At 39.8% G+C, this 22,852-nt stretch overlaps 1 protein-coding gene across 4 annotated transcripts in view; it reads right to left on the bottom strand.

Annotated features, from left to right (window-relative positions):
- Positions 1 to 22,852, bottom strand: part of ELAPOR2 (endosome-lysosome associated apoptosis and autophagy regulator family member 2) — a 289,732-nt gene that overhangs the window by 193,659 nt on the left and 73,221 nt on the right. For all 4 annotated transcript variants that reach the window (XR_009008903.1, XR_009008904.1, XM_007170278.3 and 1 more), the window contains exon 2: positions 956 to 1,076. Coding sequence is in view for 2 of the 4 variants with exons in the window: in XM_007170278.3 (XP_007170340.2) it covers positions 956 to 1,076 (121 nt within the window). In the remaining 2 variants the exon portion in view is untranslated. The remainder of the gene's footprint in view (positions 1 to 955; positions 1,077 to 22,852) is intronic.

Raw genomic sequence — 22,852 nt, 5'->3', positions numbered from 1 at the left:
TCTCTTTTATCAGTAAACCCACACCTATGCTAAAACTCCTCCAGCTGGTAATAGAGATACAGTTTCTCTATGAAGAGGAAGGAATTAGCTCCCTGTTTAATTAATTTGCTTATCTGCTCCTTCAATTTGGGAACAAAAGAACTCAGGTTTTAGGAATACCATTTGGAAGGCTGCAGGAAAACCAAAATAATCTCTGTCTTATTCCAGCTTTGAACTCTAGGACACCCCAAGACGACTTCACTGTAGGAACCTGTGACTCACCAAATTCAAGGATTTTAAAAAGTAGAGTTTACAAATGAAAATAAATTTCATGACATATTTCTGTTAATTCAAAATGTTGCACTTCAAACTTGTTTAATTGCTAAAAGACAAGCTGTTGAATGTGATAGTCATCAATTCTCTCTCTGTACATTACACTATAAAGTCAAATTATAATATTTCTATGGCAAAAAAAAAAAAAGAAATCCATTGCCAGATGAAGGCGTGTGTATGTGTGCTGGTGATGAAAGCACAATGTGACTGTACTTAATGCCACTGAACTGTACACTTAAAAATGATTAAGATGGTACATTTTATGTAATGTGTTTAACAATATTATGCATACCAAACATTACTACGTGTATCAAAAATCTTTGAAAAGTCTCTTAAAATGTAAAGAAAAAAAGAAATCTATTAAATAGAAATTCTGCCACTCTGCCCTTTAGAATTTCAAGTAAGACAGTAAACCAGATTTTTTTAAACAAACAAATAAAAATAACACCCTTTAATATTGCCTGTGTCTCGTTACAGACCAGACATAAGGGCACTGAGTGTCGAGAAAGGATGCTTTTGCTCTGCTAGATCAATGTTCCTTTTTTCAAAGGTCTTTTATACGCACTACAGGTAACTCCTCGGGCTCATATGAAGGGTTTACGGTTTAATCAGGAAAACAAATGGTCAGAAAGTCAAAACGTACTGCATTCTTTGCCTCTCACTGGGTCAGGCAGGCCAGAGCAGTCCACTGCAGAATCCGGAATGGCAACTCTCCATCTGGAGCCACTGCTATCACATTCTGTATATTCAAAGTGGTAATCTTCCTGCAAATAATCACAAAGACAAGCCTTTGTTAGAGCCAATTTTAATGGGACAACTGCGCTTTCTCAGTCATCCCCAAACCTGCCTGGAAGCCTGGTTCCAAACTGTTCTCTCTGCTTGACCCTTATTCTTCCCCCACTCCTTCCATACCAAGCAGTATTTTGATCAAAAATGTACCATGCCAGGCACTGAGTAGGCACTGAGGATCTGATGAGGGCCACGACAATATGCCACTCATGGGGTGACCAGGGAACTGTAGTCTCACCCACCCCAAAAGGTAACAGCACATGTCCCTATTTTTTGCAGGCTTCTTAAGCTCTAAATCATTGATAGATATGAATGTAAAAGCAAAATAACCCTAGCAAATTGAAGGCTGTCACTGTCCCAAATTTTTCAAAGAAAGAAATAGGAGAACTGTTCCCATTGACCTAATTTCTCACTCTGTTTAAAATTTAACAGAAGGTAGAATGATTAATCATCCAAATACTAACTAAAAGACTACCGGTTTTTAAAGCAGCTCTCCCAGGCTCAATCTCCCCCACCACAGCAAGCTGCCTTCAATCACAGACTGTAACACAGACCATTTATTACAATCGCCAAATAAGACCAACCCACTTGTCTCTGGCCTCTATCTTCGCTTGACCTCCCCTGCTCAGAGCACATTACACCCGTGAGATGCTTGAGCTGAGAGGAACGAGGACAAAATGTCATTAGACGTTTCAAGAATGAGAGAAGTTATAAAGCTACTCCAAAATATTTCAGTTCAGTATCTTAGGAGTTGCTAGTCTGCTTAATCTACTCTGTTTGCCTCCTTTACTGTATCAATGACAGGAGTGAATGGAAATATCGCCACATAACCATCAGGAAACCAGGTGGGGAAGTTTGTGTGTGTGTATGTGATGTGTGTGTGTGTGTGTATACATGGAAAGAATACCAGTTAATACCAGTTAAAATACCATGGAATCAGGTCTGAGTTTGAATTGACATTTCATTCCTCCACATACAACCAATGTGCTATATTGGACAAGCCACTTTACCTCTCAAAACAACCATATTTTTCATTGGTAAAATTACAATAATAGTATTTCCTACCTTGTATGGCTCTTGTGGCAGTTAATTGAGATAATGTCTGTAAAATGTTAGGCATGTTAAGCTACACTGGGTTAGCACTTATTAGTGGTAGAATTATTATCCTTCTTAAGGGCAATGTGGGTATAGAGGATGATATAGGGAAGGAGCTAGTGGTAACAGGAAAAGGCACAAACAACCTGAGTCTCTGTTTCCCCTGCTTCAACTTCTGCATACACTTATGATACAATGAGAAGGGACTGAGAGTTAGAGAAGGTGTAATCACCAGGCTGGAAGCAAAGGCCTTATGCTGCATTAGGACTCTCCCCAGAATTAAGATTCAGTATATACTTCAGGTAATCATCTCTGAAGAGTATTTTTTCCACTCAAAATTTTTTTTACAAAGTTTGGTAACAGACGATTTAAGATTAAGTTATTTGACAAGAGTCTAGATTTCAAATATGTTTTACTGCCAACTGAGGGCAAACCTACATATGTAAAAAAAAAATCAATAAAAACTGCCAAATGGGAAAGGCTTCCCAGAGGGAAAGATGGGAGGAAGGAGGGAGGAAGGAGGGAGGAAGGAGGGGGAAAAGGGAGGAAGGGAAGTAAGAAAAGAGGAGAGGGACGGAGGGAGGAAAACATAATAAAGGTCACTAAATTTGACAACGTACAAATGTTAAACACTGTACACCAAAAGTCATCATAAACAAAAGGGAAAGGTAAACAACAAAACAAACTGGTGAAGAAACACATAGCAAAGGTTAACTAACTTAAGAATACTGGGTTTCTGAGTTCTGGAAGTGAATGGTGGTGATGGCTAGACAACAATATGAATGTACTCAGTGCCACTGAACTGGACACTTAAAATGATTAAGATGCTAAATTTGATGTTGTGTATATTTCACCACAATTTTAAAAATTAAAAATATGAAATAAAAAGAATACTGGGTTTCTAAAGATCGGTAAGGAAAAGGACAAATAACTATTGGAAGAATGGTCAAAGAACACAAGCAATTCATTAAAGAACAACACAAATGGCCACGGAGAATATAAAAAAAAGTTGAACCTTGCCAAAGAAATACAAATAATGATTTTCATCAAGTTGGCATGACATTTAAAATATTTCTTTTTTTAAACTCCCTGAGGTAACAGTGCAGTAAAATGAGCACTTGTGTGCTTCCAATGAGAGAATCAAGTGTGCAGGCTTTCTGGAGAGAAACAGTCAATGTGTACCAAGATCTTGAACGTGTTCAAAAATTTGAACCCCAAATTCCACTTCTAGCATCTAATCTAAGGGAGAAAAATGTTTCATGTGTTCAGTGATCTATGGACAAAATTGCTCATGATAACTTTGCTACAGGTTGAGGGAGCATAATTAATAGTTGAGCATTATTTTCCACATGTATTTATATCATTAAATACTCATAATAATTATGTGGATTAGGAAAAACAGGGAATATTATTCCCATTGTTCAAATGATACTCAGATTGGATAAGCGATTTACTCAGAGATACCCAGCTAGTAAGCAGCATAGCTGAGAGCAGAAGTCAAGCCTTTTGTTTACTGACCAGTGTTTTCAGTTTATACAACGCCACTGTGCTTAAAATAGAAGGTTACTGTTTTAAAAGAGAAGGAGTGGTCAAAGTTTTGAATATGAAATCCTGATGGTTACCGAAGTCTAACAGTAATCATAAGGATGTTTCACATTCAAACAGAATACGAGAGTACACAGGTAAGCCCAAACCATTCGATTCCCCTCTCTTTCTGTATTAGTTTTCTATGGATGCTGCAACAAATTACCACATACTTAGCCACTTAAGACAACAGAAATTTATCCTTTCACCGTTCTGGAGGCAAAAAGTTCAAAATCTATATCACTGGGCCAAAATCAAGATGTCAACCAAGCTGCGCTCCCTCCAGGAGCTCTGGGGAGAATCCACTCCATGCCTCTTCCAGTTTCTGGTGGCTGCTGCCATTCTCTGCCTCTGTGGTCACACTGCCTTCTTTCTCCTCCCCTTTGTGATTGTATTTAGGACCCATCCAGAAAACCCCCCACCTCAAGATTCTTATTCACATCTTCAAAGCCTTTTTTTGTCATACTCACGGGTTTCAGGGATTACGACACAGGTATCTTTTGTGGGGGGGAGTGGTGGGATAGTATTCGGCCTACCAAGATCTCCTAGTGCAGAAGAGCCTAGGCCAGGCATGCAGTTGCATGATGGTTTTCTTGTTCCTCTTGTTCCCAGTTATCTGCATTGAGAAGACTTTCCTATTTCCATATCCCACTGAGATCCTGGTCCCCATATGTAAAATTCAGGTAATTTGTTATCATCCTTGCAAAATAACGATGCTGAGAATTCTGGCATGAATTTCAAATGAAGAAAGGCCTCTGAATAAAATAGGTAAGCTCAAGAAAACTATCCACCACCACTGCCACTGTGTTGTTCAGGCTGCCAGTTATGAGATGAGAACAGCAGTAAGTACATGGAAAAAGAATGTTGTGTTTTCTGGCTGCAGTGGTAGATGTCATATGCCAATTAATTTTCCTGTGGTTCTTTATTCTACCTGCCTCCTCTAGAATACCCTTGAAATCTAAAGAGCCACAGCTATTGTTAAGTTACAAAATTCTTAGGACTCCAGCAGGAAGCTATAATGTGTTTATTTATAATTTAAAAACACTGAAATGCAAACATACTTCATGCAGAGGGCATCACTTGGGTCAGGAATTTAGACTGTAGCCCCTGCCAGATGGGTTTTATTTTTTTTATTATTTAATAGGCTATTTCATCTGGGCCAGTAACAATTTTTTTTCATCTATTTCTGAAGTCAACCCTTAAACCCATCGCAGAGATTTAAGAAATAGTGATGCAGTAAAATCACTAAAGATACAATATATGCCCCCAAAATATTCTGAATGGTATTCAAGGTACTGAATAAAGAGAACTATAGCACATACATTTTCAGATTTATAGATAACACCCCATAACTCTGGCCACAGACCCAAGCAAACATTGAGCTAAACTGATCCCTTGGAAATGGGAATTTTCTGGACGTCAAAGAGCAATTAAAAAGAAAAGGTAAAAATTTTCTAACACAAATATAACATTAATACATGTCAAAGATTTTATTTAAGTCATTAACTCACAAGTCAATCTGGAAGTTAGCCATTGCCATCAGTTCAAAGGAGAATTCAAAGAATACACATAAACAGGCAATCAGGAAAGTGAAATGAATTAACTAAGAGACGCAGAACTGGGAAATACCCTGAGGGCAACAATCAATTGCATTCCAAAGTATAAAATGCATTTTCATTTCTATGGACAATAATCATTTGTATTACTATCAATTTCCTACATCTCACAGTGTTGTAAAATAGTTCAAAGACAGAGAAAGATGCAGGCCCCTACAAAAACTCATTCAGCAAGGTGCTCTAATCAGGACAGCCGGTCATCTTTTCTGCCTATTTCAACATGTTTCACCATTTTTCCTGACAAGAGGGGAAATTCCTGACAATTTTTCCAACATTACAGGGCTCCTGACATTTTATCACCAAACCTAATGATGTGAGTCAGAGCACACTCTAAACAACAGAACATCCGCTGACAAGCCACAATCTCCAAATTATAAACTGGAGGAAGGGCTTGGCCTGACCCCACTCAGGAGATGGCAGTTATTTAGACATGTCTGCAAATCACAAAACATTGGGGCATGAAAACACTGCCCCAAATAACAAAATGACGGGATTCCCTGAAAACCTTACATTGTAAACGTGTGGGAACCGAGGAGAGAAATAACCAAGAAGAAATACAGCATGGAGTTCCTCCTGATCAGTGTGGATGAAAAACTGTGGCTTACTATCTGCAAGAAGAAAGTCGCCAGCCACTGCCTTCGCCGACCTTCAACACACCTTGAAAGGAGTGCAGGGTGGAGATCGGGAACGAGGCACTCTGTGCTCTGGGAAAAAACTGGCAGAACGGGCCTTCAGATAGTTAGACATTTTCAGGAGAAGATTTTATGGGCCCAGTTTCTTCCATCTCCTCTTATCTGGAAAAGCACTAAAATCATTAATGGAGATATCCTCTCCTCGGGACCAGCAGCAACCTTCTGCCAAAATGTGTGCTTGACTGGACGTAGCCCCTTCACCAAAATCGCATACATACTGCCCTCTCCTCTTACCTCTTTGGAGCAGTTTCTCAGAGCTCTCTGAGAGGCTGTCTCCCAGGCTATGGTCCTCATTTTGCCCCAAACAAAACTTAAGTCACAACTCTCACGTTGTGCTTTTTTTTTTTTTTTTTTTTTTCAGTAGACATCAGCAAACACTTAAGGGAAGATTATCCCTCAATATAAATCATGATCTCTCACACACACACACACACACACACACACACACACACACACACACAGTCGTTGACTTACTCACTCACTCACAACTCAGGTATAGGCACAAACTCTCAAACTGTGTTATCTTACACCTAAACAGAAAATGTCAGGATACACCCAGATAAATATTAGATGCCCACAGGACCCCCTACAAAAGACTTTCTCCTTGACCAATCTTTAGTCAGGCTCCTCTGAACTCTCTTCCCAATGAAGACTTGACCTCTAGGCTTGTGTGTTCATCTCTGCATCACCCAGTTTTATCAAGAATCCTGTCAAGTCAGTTTAGCTAGAATCCCCCCTCACTCCTGATGTTTCCTCTTAGTAATTTTCATCCAGCGACCCTCACCCTGCTCCTTGACTATAAATCTCCACTTGTTCATACTGTATTTGAAATTGAGCCCAGTTCTGTACTGAGGTCTCTTTTCCCCTACTGCAATAGTTTCTGAATAAAATCTGTTTTTACCATTTTAACTACTGACCAGCTCTGGTGTTCTCTGACACCCCCTAACACAAAAGTCATTTTACTACAAAAGCCTCAGAGTGCTCAAGGAAAACCTGGGGTATCACCTCCCAATTATGATGACAGTTGCTATAGTTTAACTACATGTAGGCTAGACAAAATTTCAAATAAATCTCACATATAAAAATAATATGCATATATGTATATATATGTCTTGACATTATCTTGACAATACACATCTATTTTACATATTGACATTAACATATATCATTTGTCATGATTTACACCTGTATCAATATATATCATTTTTATATATTAACATTAATATACATCATTCTTTACTACATGACACTTAGTTATTAAATAAGTACTATGGCCTAAATGCTATGGGAGAGATTTAAAATAAATACAGCATATAGTCCCTAAACTCAATAAGCTTATGATTTTGTTGGAGCAGACAGGACAGACACGGACACACACACACCCTACATAATTTTATAAGAAAGCATCAAGATTGAGGAACCAAAGTGGAACGGTGGCATCACAAGACAGTGTGCAAGTAAAAACTATCTGGTAAAACTTACCCACAAAAATCCCTCAACTCTACCATGAAGTAAAATGTGTACCACTTCTCAGTAAACTCATCACAGCCAATTTTTCCTTAAGCCCTTATCAGATACCCATTTCTTAGCAATCAAATGGCTTGCACTTTAGGGACCATTTTTCTAGAAAAACAGTAAAATGTGCATGATGTGATCTCATTATATCATTATTTCAGAGTCAGAGTAAATTTCTGTAATCTCGAACCACCTGAAAAGGCTTTGAGGAGAAAGCCCTGAAAAACAGGTGAGGTTTATAACTACTCTAGCGCTTACCAGCTCCTTCATGACTAGCTAGTTTAATAGGGTGTGATAAACAGTGAGGCCAAGCCTGAAGATAATATGCCTGAAGATAGGCAGTGAAATACATTAGCCTAAGATGAAAGGATAGATAGGTGAGTGAGTAAGTGAACTAATGAAAGAACAAACAAACCAACAAAGCTGCCTGGTCTTCAGTAGGATGAGATGTGTTCACGTCAGTGACCCTTCACAAGAAAATCGGTTCCTTGATGCTCCCTGCCTATCCTCTGCAGTCAATTAAGAGTTGACCACAGTTAATTATAATGATCCAATAGATGAGCACAAATTCGAGGTTACAGAGTCAAAAGCAGTAGAGGTAGAAGAAGAAGAAATAGTGCTGATACCTAAGAGAACATACACAGAAGGAAGGGACCAAAAAAAGCAAACAGAATTCATTTTCTTCATATAAGCCTCCTTCTCTTTGAGTATTTTTATGTGAAATGTTGACAAGAGCATTTGTCAACACTGTATTTGATGAGACTGCAACTCCTCTGGGAGCAAGGCCCTCAAATTTAAGTGCTCAGCAAAGTGTGTGGCACCCTTATTTGAGAGAGCGAGAGAGCAGGAAGGAAAAAGGGAGAACGTGAAACTGTAGTGCTCGGCACAAATATTCCAACTCCTGTTCCAATGGATGAGGGCACTCCTACTACATGGGAAGGTCAAAAACAGGAGACTACTCAGTGCAGATACACATGAGACATAATAAAAACTTTCTTAGCCTACATTATCAAGTACATGAGCACACAGCACTGTGCAGAAACATTTATATTCTGATTTTTCTTTTATAAATGGAACATGAAGTTAGTTACCATGGGAACCTAAGGCTAAGTAAAGCAATATGTATCTGATCTATTTATGACACATTCTCTTTTCTGCATTTGTAGACACGATTGCTTTTAAGAAATTATTTTGAAAACATTCATGTTTCAAACCTGAGTTCAATGTCTGTCTCTGTAAACAAGGCCTTATAGGTACTCAATTCATTTTGTCCTGCAATACACATTCCTGGCACTTCTCGCCCGTGCCACTGTGTAGATGCTGGGGATACCACAGGGAATGAAGCAGCCAAGTCCCTGCTCTCATGGGGCTTACGTTTTCGTAGGAATAGAAGTGCCCAGGTTGATGGACATTTAGGTTGCTTCTATGTCCTGGCTATTCTAAATAAATAGTGTTGCAGTGAACACTAGGGTACATGTATCTTTTCGAATTACGGTTTTCTCCGGACATACGCCCAGCAGTGGGATTCCTGGAGCGTATGGTAGTTTTATTTTTAGTTTCTTAAGGACATGGAAGCAACCTAAATGTCCATCGATGGAGGAATGGATAAAGAAGATGTGGTACATATATACAATGGAATATTACTCAGCCATAAAAAAGAACAAAATAATGCCACTTGCAGCAACAAGGATGGACCTAGAGATTGTCATACTGAGTGAAGTCATACAGAGAAAGACAAATATCAGATGATATCGCTTATACGTGGAATCTAAAAGGTGGTACAAATGAACCTATTTACAAAACAGAAATAGAGCCACAGATATAGAAAACAAACTTATGATTACCAAGAGGGAAAGAGGGGGAGGGATAAATTGGGAGATTGGGATTGACATGTACACACTACTATATATAAAATAGATAACTAATAAGAACCTACTGTATAGCACAGGAACTCGACTCAATACTCTGTAATGACCTACATGGGAATAGAATCTAAAAAAGAGTTATACATATATCCACGCTGAAACCCCAGCCCAGCACCACTGTCCTTCCAACTGAACCACCTCCCCCAAACCAGCAGCCACCTCCCTGCTCCCCCAAAAGTGCCCTCGGTGGATGTTACACCTCACATCAGGACCCCTACCCCTCTCATTTCAGCTAATTTTCACATCTGCTTACCCTAGAAATGACATTTGCTGGAACATAACCTTTATCCACAATATCATTATCGTTACTAATAAAAACACTAACAACAATTGCAGGCCCCTGTAAGCTTTCCAAAATAATTTTCATAACGTTATCCTACTTGAATTGGTCCAAAGCATAGCCCTACGTAGTAGGCAAGTATCCTATCTCCATCCTCATGGCCACTGCCCTATTTCACTCACCATCTTCTGCTGCCTGAATGACTACCAACAACCTAACTGGCATCCTGCTTCTGTTCCTGTGCACATCCACGACACTCTGCAGCCAGCTCTCATTATGTCATCCCTGCTCAAAACCCTGCAACAACTTCAAATTAGCCTAAGGACAAAGTCCATGAAAGGCCTTTCTTCATTCATTTTCTCTCTGCTTCCCCAAGTTTCATTTCTCAACCTTCTGCATGTATGAAACACTGAAACAATGGAATCAAATATGCTATATTCTTCCTTCCCTCCAGGCGCTAAACATGACTTATGCTCAGCCTGGAAGGCTCTCTCTCTGCCCAGACCCTGTAACAGCATAAAGAAATCTCTATAATCACAAAGCACCGTGTAGCAGGTTCTCCTTCAAGCCCACGACTAACCTTTGCAGGACTAAGGGCAACAGTATACACTGAGGTGCCCCTTTATGTTCTATACTCACCCCACACCTTGAACAGCCTTCCTCACGTATAAGTGGGGACCCCAGCCAGCACACGCAAGCTCTGTCAGTGCCCCTCGCACAATAACACAGTCTACAGTCAGGAGGATGGACCTAGGAAAAGTCTTTAAACACCCTGGAAGCGGACCTGGGCCTTTTAAGCATTTGATTCCAAAGTCATGTTAGCCGGAGTATGGTATAAAAGGGCGGGGGGAGAAGGAAACACGACATCTGGGTGGGAACATCTCCTTGGCACATAGATTACCAGGCAGGAGGAGGAACACAGCCAGAGGAAGACAAGAGGGGGGCCCTCTGCCCCAGAGACCAAGGTGGGGGGCCCTCCTGCTTAGCCTGAAGGTGGTCCTGATCTCTCTGATATAACAAGATCCAAAGGAAAGACCAGCAGGAAAGGTATCTACCACTTTGTAAGACAGAATTTTCAGGGAGGGAAGGAAAATCAGTCTACTTCTTGAAGAGTTCTTGGGTAGAGGTAATTTTTTCTTTTTCCTCTTTCACTTTTTATTTTTTATTTTTTTTTGGCCTCACCCAAATAAAACTGTAAAATGGTATATAAAAGTCCAATATTCCAAAGGGGGGAAAAAAACAAATCCTGGAAATTGATTTTTATGTCTAATAACATATGGTTGTGAGCTTATCTGTATATAATATAAAAATCCAAATTTTTTCTAATCCGGCTGAAACCGAAAAGGTGACTTTGCTTCTGCAAAATGTGAGCAACTACTTACCACTTAACAAGCACCAAGAGAAACTGGTTCAGAAGTTTCAGAAATGTATTAAACATAACCCATGACACATCAATTCCACTTCCACTTCTGGGCACATAACCCAAGGAAACCATAATAGGTTGCATCATAGCATTATTTAAAATAGTAAAAACTTGAAAACATTCTAAATGTGCACCAAATAAGGGACTGGTTAATAAATTATTGTGCACTCATGACGGGATTTTATATAGTCCATTCTAAAATGATAATGCCACTGCCATATTTAATGATAAAATTATAACATATTTAAGTATAATATAAAGGTTATATAAGACAATATGTCTGAACTTACGGATGGGGCTATGTACAATAATAATACATGGAAAAATGAGTGTAAGTATGCATACCCAAAGATTGACAGCAGTGAACTGAGTGTAGAACATAGTGATTTTTTTTTAATTGAAGTACAGTTGATTTACAATGTTGTGTTAGTTTCTGGTGTATAGCAAGTGATTCAGTTATATATATATTCTTTTCATATTCTTTTCCATTATGGCTTATTACAGGATATTTCATATAGTTCCCTGTGCTATACAGTAGCACCTTGTTGTTTTGGAACATAGTGATTTTTTTAAAATAAATTTATTTATTTTATTTATTTATTATTTTTGGCTGCATTGGGTCTTTGTTGCTGCGCGAAGGCTTTTCTCTAGTTGCGGCAAGCGGGGGCTACTCTTCGTTGCGGTGCGCGGGCTTCTCATTGCGGTGGCTTCTCTTGTTGTGGAGCACAGGCTCTAGGCACGTGGGCTTCATTAGTTGTGGCACGTGGGCTCAGTAGTTGTGGCTCACAGATCTAGAGCGCAGGCTCAGGAGTTGTGGCGCATGGGCTTAGTTGCTCCGCGGCATGTGGGATCTTCCTGATCCAGGGCTCGAACCTGTGTCCCCTGAATTGGCAGGTGGATTCTTAACCACTGCGCCACCAGGGAAGCCTGGAACAGAGCGATTTATATTTTCCCTTCTGTGATTCTGTATTTTTTAATTTTTCTACAGTTAAAAATGTACTACTTTCCCTAAGTTCAGGTAGTTGCTTTGCCAAGACATAAAAAAAAAATGTTCCTGTTTCTCCTGACTTTAAAATAGGTACCGGATGGGACATGCAAAATTTCAAAGGATACTACTGAAGGATTATTCCATTATCATTCATTAGTTGCTCAGTCTAGATTAGTCTCTCTGATGGGTGTCAATCACTAGCAAGGCTTTAAGGGCAAAGGTCACGAGACATAGGTTATAAGTTCTGTAGAAGGTAGCATGGAAAAGAAGACCCAGAGCTAAGTACTGTACAAACAGGCAGACACAAGGATTCAAAGTGGGTACAAAGTGGATAAGGAAACGTGGGAAGTGTTGGATGGGAGAAAAGAGAACAAGACGGTGAAGGAACTCTGACAACTCAGTTTGCTGATTTCACAGTTTGGCTCAGGAAAGGGAAAACTCCACATATGAATTCAGCTAAGACACTGGCAGAGTTCAGAGAGAAAAGATTTATAAAATACAATTTAAAATCAAAAGCTAATTCTTGTCAGTGCTGCCACTTGAAATTGAGCTTTACTTGTAAAGAGTCTACAGAAATAGCATAGGTGATAAGAGGCTATGAGGATTTTGACATCCAAATCATGTTTTTGCTTGCAAATTGTGTGAGCTAAATAAAAATAAGCTAGTTATTTCTTTTGCACTCAACTCACCCTATAAGAATCTCTCAAATTAACAGAATTTTTTTAAAAATATAGTATAATCCTAATACCTATTGTCATAACTAAATTCCTAGAAAGCAAACTTTAAAAATCTGTTAGAGACTTCCCTGGTGGTCCAGTGGTTAAGACTTCACCTTCCAATGCAGGGGCTACGGGTTCGATCCCTGGTCAGAGAGCTAAGATCCCACATGCCTTGCGGCCAAAACACCAAAACATAAAAGAGAAGGAATACTGTAACAAATTCAATAAAGGCTTTAAAAATGGTCCACATTAATAAAAAAAAAAAAAAATCTGTTAAAAGATTTTCTTTTTAATTGGAAAGAGTAGATGCCCATTGTTCTGTCCGGCTAGCATCCTTTTCCCATTTCTTCAAGAAGCAGCGTGATTCCTGCCCTCATTACCCTTTGAGGACCTCTTCTAAGACTCTAGGCAGCTCTTATTGGGCAGCCAATCCCAGGACTCCGAGCCCTGGCCAGGCCCTGCTATGGACATGTTACCTGGCCGGTTTTAATAAACTATTCATGGGTGTTGGCCAGGATGGAGAACACCTACTACAGCTTCTTTTTCCCACTCTGCACAAAATGCAAAAAGCCAGACTCTGCAAAATTAATAATAGCAAGTGATCTGGGGAAGAATGTCAAAACTTGAATAACAACTAGTACAATGGTAGTGAGTTTGCTTATCCCAGAGTAATAGAGAAGAGGACCTCCTGGTTGTGTGTATGAATCAATCACAGAACTCCCAGTCTCACCCTCAAGCTAGGCGTGTGTGGAATATAATTAAAGCGGCACAGCAAAGTCAAGAGAACTCAACTACAGTATAAACCACCACTCTAACTCAAGCCAGGGGCAGACAGCTCCCCCTGCACCCCCCGCCCCCGCCAAAAAAAATAGCAAAAGCTTTGAAAACCAAATTAACACTGGAACCACCACACACAGAAGTTGATCTGTGATCTGAACCTAACCAGGTCAGCTGTCTGCTAAAACAAACAAACAAATAAAAATTTCTATAAAAGATTTTTAAAAGGGCCCAGAGTCTCACAACATAATATTTAAAATATTCAGAATACAATCCAAAATTACTCGATATATAAAGAACCAAGAAAATCTGACTCATGATCAGGAGAAAGACAATCAACATATCACAACCCCAAATGCAGATACTAGAATTATCAAAGCAAGAATTTAAAGAAGCTATAACTGTCTTCCATGAGATATTTATTTTCAAAATTTATATATCATTAATATTACCAAGTTTTTATTATGCAAGTAATAATAATTTACTGTAGAAAAATTAGAAAATATAGATTAAGATGGCTTTCCTCAATTTTCCTGTCTACCTGTAATAAAATTGTAGTATCTTCTCTCCTTATTTGGTAGGGCTGTGAGCATCAGCAAACTAACTGAAATCACTGCAAACTATGAGATGATTATTCATACACAGATATAGCAATACTTAGGTTTACATGCCAGGAAGCTATAACTGAATTATATTTCTGGCCACCCACTATACTAGGCACTAGAAAATAAGACCTGGAACCACTTTAGCTCATTGCAGTTGACAAAGATGTTTCACACATATTTTCTGATTTGATCCTCATGGCAACAATGGGAGGGAGGTAGTACCACATTTCCTCAATTCTAAGATGCAAATTTGAAGACTTCTGAAATGCACATCAAAAGACACTTGTCACTAACTATGCCCAATGATGTAACTCACAGCCCGTGCCTGTGCAAACTGAACAATAGGTCAACTATCCATTCATGTGATTATCACTTCAGTTGAGTTGTTTGTATCCCAGGAGTTGGATTTTATCTTTATTTGCTGCTCACAAGGTCTGAAGAAAAAATTACACAATGACGTGGCACAGAAACTGTAAGTACCTAAGACCACCTCGCCCCCAAAAGGGAATGCAATCAGGCAGAAGTGGCCCATAAGAACAGACCACAGAAGTTTAAAAGCTAGGACAGAACCTCTTCATGCATCCTGAAGGACGGTCACTGAGATATTAACTGCCAAACACTTCTGAAGAACTCTAGAGACAGTGTTTAATTACAAATGACAAAACCATAAATGTAACTTAGTAGAAAAAAAGAAGCTTTTAAGGATATTTATAAAACAGGGCTCAAATCATTTACATTAAGAAATACAAAAATTTTTTTAAACAGAAACTATAGGAAACAGGAGACCATAGTTAAGTCCAGCCTTAACTACGTAACACCCTAAGAACTAACTAAGTATATAAATTTGGCAGATTCCTAAACCCAGTTTAGCCAGGGCATGAGCCAACAAAACAGAAGAGTTTTGATGGTGATTAAAGCCAGAATGTGGGGACTTCCCTGGTAGTCCAGTGGTAGAGAATCCGTCTTGCAATGCAGGGGATGCAGGTTCGATCCCTGGTCAGGGAACTAAGATCCCACATGCCGCAGGGCAACTAAGCCCACGTGCCACAAATTGCATGCCACAACTAGCGAGAAGCCCAGGTACCACAATGAAGATCCCACATGCCTCAACAAAGATCCTGCGTGCTGCAACTAAGACCCGACACAGCCAAAAATAAAATACATAAATAATAAACAAATCTTTAAAAGAAAAAAAAAGAGGCAGAATGTGGAGAGAATGCAAGAGAGAGGATAGAATAATAAAAGAGGAAAATTAGGCAGAAATCAATGTCATGGAAGGCAAGACAGAGGTTGCATCAGGTCAAGCCAATACAAACCACGATCTTGAGCACAGATTTAGAAAAGAAAAACATCACCCCATCTCAGGGACTCTGACAGCAGTAATTCACAAGAATCTAGATATTTCAGGTGAAGGCAGAGGCTCACTCTTTGGCAGAGATATTAGAGAAGAATGATATATAATTAAGTAGATATATTTATACTATTGTTGATTGGGGGAAAAATATTGTACCTTTAACACAGTGGAGATTTCTCCAAGCCTCCAAAAAAGTTAATAAAACTCTGGTGCCTTTTAAAATAAATGGTGATTTAGAATTACAGAAATAGGGTATTTTGAGAATTTTCTGAGACTCAAGATTTCTGAGATCCAGCAGCACGTGTAAGGCAGAGCTAAGAGTCAAAAATAGCACAAGTAAAACTGTCTTCACGCTATTGCAGCTCCTAACGTGAGCAATTTACTTATTAATATGTATTATGGGTACTTCCCTCTTTTATTACTGGCTTTTAGTACTGAGCACTTCCTTTCTCAGCTAGAGCCCCACCCCTGCTCAGCGGTCTTTCTGTACTTCTCCCCTAATCAGCTCACTTTCCTTTTCTCCTCATAACGATTCTAAATTTAACACTCATATTTTCAAGCCATATGCTAAAGCTCAGTCCCTTCACTCTCAACATATAACCTTGCATCCAACCTCAAAAGGAAAAGAAAAGCCCTCCTGGCACGAATTTCCCCAGCTGTCTGTCTCCGTCTGTGTCTGTACATGCACAGACTTCCTTAACCTGCTTGCCTCGGGTCTCATGGAACAATGCATCCTTCCCACTTCACAAAACGAGTATCTCTGACTGTTCTTGAAGCCTCAACCTCTCCTCAAATATGTTCCATTCATTATTCTCCCTCTCTCTGACTCTCCCCTCAACACGTAAATTATTCATGTCTCTCCCATTATTCAAAACAAACAAATCTCCACTGACCCTGTGTGTTGATGATTCATCACTCACTCCTCAAATCCATTCTCCACCCTCATTTGCCCCAAGTTCGGCCAGGAGAGGCTGACCGCCCTAGACTGTATCACTCAAACGCCTTTGTCCTCTCGATTCTGGTTATCTTTGCCCATTGGGAGGCACGAGCAAGAGATCAGAGGGAAGTATTTCCCTCCCTTCCCCCTTCCACAGCCACGGAGCTTCCCTAATGCCATTGCCTCCCTCCCGTTGCCCTGGCAGGCCTATGAGTGCTACCAGCTTCCTGATCTGTTCCTGCTAGCCCCTGATGCCTCCGTGGTTGGTTCTCTTAAAATCAGTCCACACCTCCATACAAAGTTTCTTTATTAAACGCTATTCAGTTGAACTTCTTGTGTGAGCTGTTTTCCTGCTGGGACTCTGAGTGATATACCTCATGTCCTCCTCCAGCTCCTTTCCATTTCTTCCCAGCCATGCTTCCTGAAAGGGTGGTCTAAACTCACCATCTCCCATTACTGTCTCTCATTTACCCCTCAGCTTAGTATGATCTGGCTTCTACCTCCCATGAATCCACTAACCTCATCTTTCAAGTAGGGTATTCAAGACCGTTTATGACCTGGCTCTATTCCAGCTATATCTCCCACCATCTCCCATGAGACCATGTGCTCCAGCAAATGGCCCTAGAGTTGTCTTTGGCCTCTTACAGGATTCTCTGCCCCTGGAATGTCCTTCTCTGCTTCAGGCACCTAGTGAACCCCTGAGTCCCTGTGCAGACCTCAACTCAGGAAGCTCCTCCTCTGGGAACCCTTCCCTCACTTATCCACCCTTCACCAGCCAAAATTAAGTGTTGCTCATTGCACCCCCAGATCCTGTATACAACTCTTTCATTCATCCCATTTTATCATTGTGATTGACCTTGTAATCCCACCAAAAGATTCTCTCTCTCAGAGCAGAATGACCCCAAAGTCCCCAGAAGACAGAGCTTGAGGAACATGCTTACGTGATAACAGTTTATTGAGAAGTGCAATCCCAGGGAAAGAGGAGTGAGGCAGGAAAGGAAACGAAGGCAAACATAAGAGAGTGGATCACTGAGCTGGCCACAGCTTCCTTACAAACTGATTGCTCAGACTGGCAGAATGTCTTCAGAGAGGCAATATGAAGCTATTGGATCTCCAGTCAGTCAGTCCAGAAGCAGGAAGACAGAAGAATTTATCTACTCACTCCTTCTCTCATTGGTCAAAGTTCTGCTACACGGGATGTTAACTCCCCACCACTTGCAGGCTGCCCGTACGTGAGTGCCGAGCGGGTCCCACTGTGTCACCAGATACATACATATTAACTAACTTATTAGAAAAGGAAGAATTTATACCTTTGCCCAATTGATAAATCTCAACTGAGTAGTCTAAATCTCTCAATGGGTAAGTCCATTAAGGCATAAATATCATAAATGGTATTACCTGAAGCTAACGCTGAGGTTCATGAGCAGAATTAACTCTCTAAGAACTAGATGGCCGGAATCCAAAGTGTTGCAAATAAGTTTGACTTTCTAATAATTTCTTCCCTTTCAGAATGAAGTCTAACACCCAAAGCAAAGATGTTTTATTTATCAGTCAATGTTTCTCAATTATCTGGGAGGGACAATCCACATCGTGCAGGACTGTTTCATTCATCTGATCCAGATTAATCTGACAGTTTAAAAATGAGAAATGTTGCCATTCGACAGAAACCATTATTTCTAACAGTAATATAATGTTATAGAACTTGTAATAGAAAATGGATCCAAATTCTATGCTACATTAATAAAGAGCAACTAATCAAATGTGCATTCTTAAAACCATAGTAAACATTCTCTGAAGCAGTGCAACTCTCCAACATTACAATAACGTTCATCTTTATATTTCCCCACTCACTCTACTTTTATACCACTCAGTACTATCTAAGTAAGCCCCAAATTATGGAACCTAAATAAGAGAGCAAAACAACCGCCCCCAGTCCCTTTTTTGATGAGAAGGCATCTAAATCATCTGTGATCATAGTTACCCAGAAGCAAATAAGGCAGGGTTAACAATTAGCCATTTCAACAATAAAGCAGAAAAATTAGCCTGTGTCCACACTCAGCTCTGGCAGAGTCCTTGATAATCATGAGTGAAAATCTGGGTCCAGGCCACATTCACACCTTTCGCTTAAGCCAGCCCCCTACAGGACCCTATGACTGGAAGGCATCTTGAGATGTCACTTAATCCATCTCCTCCCCTGCAGGCAAGATGATAACAGAGTTTCCTTCCAAATTTCCAGAACCACCTTCAGAACTGGAAGAGTTGAGTCTTTTCCTCCTAATTCCAGACAGCAGTACCAGCTGCAGGGCAGTCTCTGTGCCTGAAAGAGCTGGACAGGGATTCCCCAGAGGCTCGAGGCTGGGCTCCAGAGAGCCACTACCGGAGAACCCAGATCTCATCAAAATGAACTCAAAGGGGTATTCAAAATTCTTCTCTAGCTATCACATCATTAAATTACAGACTTCAATAAAGGCTATACAATCTTTCAATGATGGCCTATTTTTATATATATTGTTAAGTATGTGACTCAGAGATGATACTGTGGAAACTATCACCCTCTCAAAAATTATATTTAAAAGTGAAGTCCTCCCTTGACGTTCTGATTAAAATGCTTCTACCCATAGGTTTGTTTGGATTGCTTGTGCACTAAATTTTAAGGTCTTTGTTAAAAGAAATCAGATATTTACAACTATGTTGTTGGCTACAGTAATTTATCTTTCTACCGAGAGGCAGAATTAGGTAGTTGATAAAAGTTCAGGACTCTGAAACTAGACACAATTTGATTAATGAGGAGGTTGCTTAACTTCTTGTCATCTGTGAAGTAGGGGTGATAGTAGTTATCTTCTTCACTGAATTGTTGTGAAAATTAAATGAGTTGATACGTTAAAGTATTTAGGATAGTGCCTGGGTCACAGTAACCACTATGGAAGTACTGCCATAGTAACCACTATTGGAAGTATTACTACAGAAACGGTTTAAGCATGGTTTTCAAAAAGCATGCCTGCATCAAAATCATGATAACATATTCTTGCTACATGTTTATAAGTGCATATCTCCCTTGCTCTAGAGAATCTAGGCAACCCAAGGGAAGGGATGATGCCATCTTTCTTTCAATAAATCTCAGAGTCTATCACTGAGCCTAAAACTGCACACAACTGAGCCACAGGACATGCTGTATTGCATGAAACGAACCAAAATATTTCCCACTTATCCGAAAAAAAAATCCTCTCCGCAGTTTAAGGAAAATGAAGAGAAAACCTAGGTGAGTAAATTTACTTTTCTCTCATGCATACCAGCAATTTAAGTAGAAACTGACCCAATTTAACACAGAGTGCTATAAAACCATAAATAACTATAAATTAAAATCGCAAAGACGCTTCATAAATAGTGAAATGTTCTCCTGCAATTAAAACAAGCTGAGGCACGGAACTCTGCTCGGTATTCTGTAATAACCTAATTGGGAAAAGAATCTGAAAAAGAACAGATATACGTATATGTATATCTGAATCACTTTGCTGTACACCTGAAAATAACACAACACTGTTAATCAACTATATTTCAATATAAAATAAAAATTAAAAAATTTTTAAAAAGCAAGCTGAACACATGAAGGCTAACCAATCACCTATCTGTGAGAGTTTCACAATCAGTGAACCAACAGATTGTAGATATTTTTTAAATGTGCAATTTTAATCAATTTTGGCTTTGTTTCCCTTTTAAAGAATTTGTAAATGGATTTTATAAATTTATTTATTTATTTATTTTTGGGTGCGTTGGTTCTTCGTTGTTGCACGCGGGCTTTCTCTAGTTGTGGCAAACGGGGGCTACTCTTCGTTGAGGTGCGCAGGCTTCTCATTGCGGTGGCTTCTCTTGTTGCGGACCTCGGGCTCCAGGCCTGCGGGCTTCAGCAGTTGTGGCACACAGGCTTAGTAGTTGTGGCTCAAGGGCTCTAGAGCACAGGCTCAGTAGTTGTGGTGCACAGGCTTAGCTGCTCTGCAGCATGTGGCATATTCCCGGAGCAGGGCTTGAACCCGTGTCCCCTCCATTGGCAGGCAGATTCTTAACCACTGCACCACCAGGGAAGCCCTGTTTCCCTTTTACATTATGCAGGCTATATGTTCGGGGTCCAAATATCTTTTTGTTTAGCCATAATGAAGAGAGTAAAATAGCACATACAAACATGTGCCTATTTAGAGATGGGAGATTTCTCGCTCGGTAGCTTTTGGCTACCTTGGCTCACAATTCAGGACAGTCTGAAGCAGACAGGCTGGCAGTGAGCCAGCACGATGAGGTTCAGACGGCTGCGGGCTGCTATTTTTTTTCAAAGTCTTCCGAACAACTGCAAATGTAAACAAGCACCCTAGGATACACAGCTCATTTTAAAAGTAACATTTGCACATACTTTTTGTCCTTTATATTTAAAGAAAAGAAACTGCTGTTCCATTGCCAATGTTACTTACTACCACTTAGACATAAGTGACTGAAAAGAAATTCCTAGGGCAGAGGTGAGTTTGTTTTTAGCCCACACTATATCCCCACATGGCAGTTCTGACCACCATTCTGATGCTTATTGTTTGTGTCTGGATTCTTGGCTTCAGGTTTGAAGTGGAATGCCCTGAGTTCTGCTCTCTAAACTGAGATCCCAAGGAGCAGAAAATTTACAAATTTGAAGTACAAAGAAAATAGTACAGCCTTATTATTGTAGAACAAGATGATAAGCCCCACAAAACTTGATTCTACCTTGGATAAAATTAAAAGAGAAACTATAGGTCAAGATAGTATTTTAAGAGATGCCACAGGAGCAAAGAATCTTGCAAATCTTAGTTCCTTAAGAATTCAAAGTATTGAGCTAGCTGTTATTCTTCTCAGGGGGATAAAAGAGAGGTTAGAGATTCTTTCTTTCCTCTGGACCACTACAGCACACTGAACAAACAGCAAAGGTAGAGAACTAGTTACGTGAGCTAAAGGTCTTATTTCAATTTAAATCTATATAGTCTCTGACTCTCATCATAACATATTCCTTTCTTCAGTGCTTGCAGAGAAGAAATGAGGTCCCCATCTGCTAACTACAAAAAATTAATATAATCTCCCTGGAATATAACCTTTAACTATGCAGCATGTTATAGCCAGAAAGCTTGGAAACCCTATCTATCGAAATAAACAATGCTTGTTCCTTTCATCTATAGGATACGTTCACCATTAAAAAATGGAATTTATTCATCTGAGCTGTAAATAAACTCACAAGCCCTGTGTGATCAACATACATAACCACAGATTTATTTAAAAAGGTATCATATCTAGATCTGCCATATATCATAATAGAAGGTGATGAACACTACAGGTAAGATGAGGATTAAATGCTAATGGAAGTCCCAAGGACTACAAAGTGCCCACACGTAGTTGGTGCAGAGCAAATGCGGGGCAAGTGACTGAGACAGCGATGATGATTCATTCTATAGTGGAAGAAAGAAGAGGTCTATGCTATTAAATAACTGTTCCTGAATAGCTGGTCACAGACAGAACCAGGGCAAACTATCCAAGGCACCATACTCCCAGTCTGATGTTTTATCTAGTACACCACACAGCCGCTCTTTCCAGGAAAATAGCTTCTCACCTCTACACCTCCTTACTACTAGTGACTATCATCACATGTGTGGTTGGTGAGAAAATTTTAGTCTTCTTTCAAAACACATGCATGCTGTTCCTGATTATAAATGTAATTACAAAATTATCATTGACAGTTGGGAAAATGTGCCCCAGCTCTGTTATGCCAGGGTTTGTTCTCTTAGGTTAAAAGCAAGTAAGAAACAAGCAGTTCAGAGCAGGTTTGGAGGTTCCATAAAGTCAGGAGGCTCCTTCTGTCTCATCCCTCCTGACTTCTATCTTCAACGTCACCTCATGATCCAAGATGGCTGCTGAAGCTCCTGCCATTATACTCATATGACAGTCAGCAAGACAAAAAAAAAAGAACTGAAGAGAAAGAGGAGAGAATGTGTGCTCTCCCCTTTTAAAAAGAATTCCCGAAAATCTCATCAGACACACCTGTTTATATCTCATTTGCCAAAACTTGGTCCATGGCCACAAGCTGCAAAGAAGCCTAGGAAAGTGTCTTTTAACTATGCAGGCTGCCCAGGTTTCTGTCACTAAAGAAGAAGAGATAATAAATACTGGAAGGGAACTACTTCCAATGTGTAAATAAAAATTGTGTCATCCCAAGGAGGGAAAGCCGCGGGGGGGTGGGGAT

The sequence above is a fragment of the Balaenoptera acutorostrata genome, chromosome 7 (genome assembly GCF_949987535.1).
Source record: "Balaenoptera acutorostrata chromosome 7, mBalAcu1.1, whole genome shotgun sequence".
NCBI lineage: Eukaryota > Metazoa > Chordata > Mammalia > Artiodactyla > Balaenopteridae > Balaenoptera > Balaenoptera acutorostrata.
Note: the sequence above shows the minus strand (reverse complement) of the source record. Positions and strands in the feature narration are given on the sequence as shown.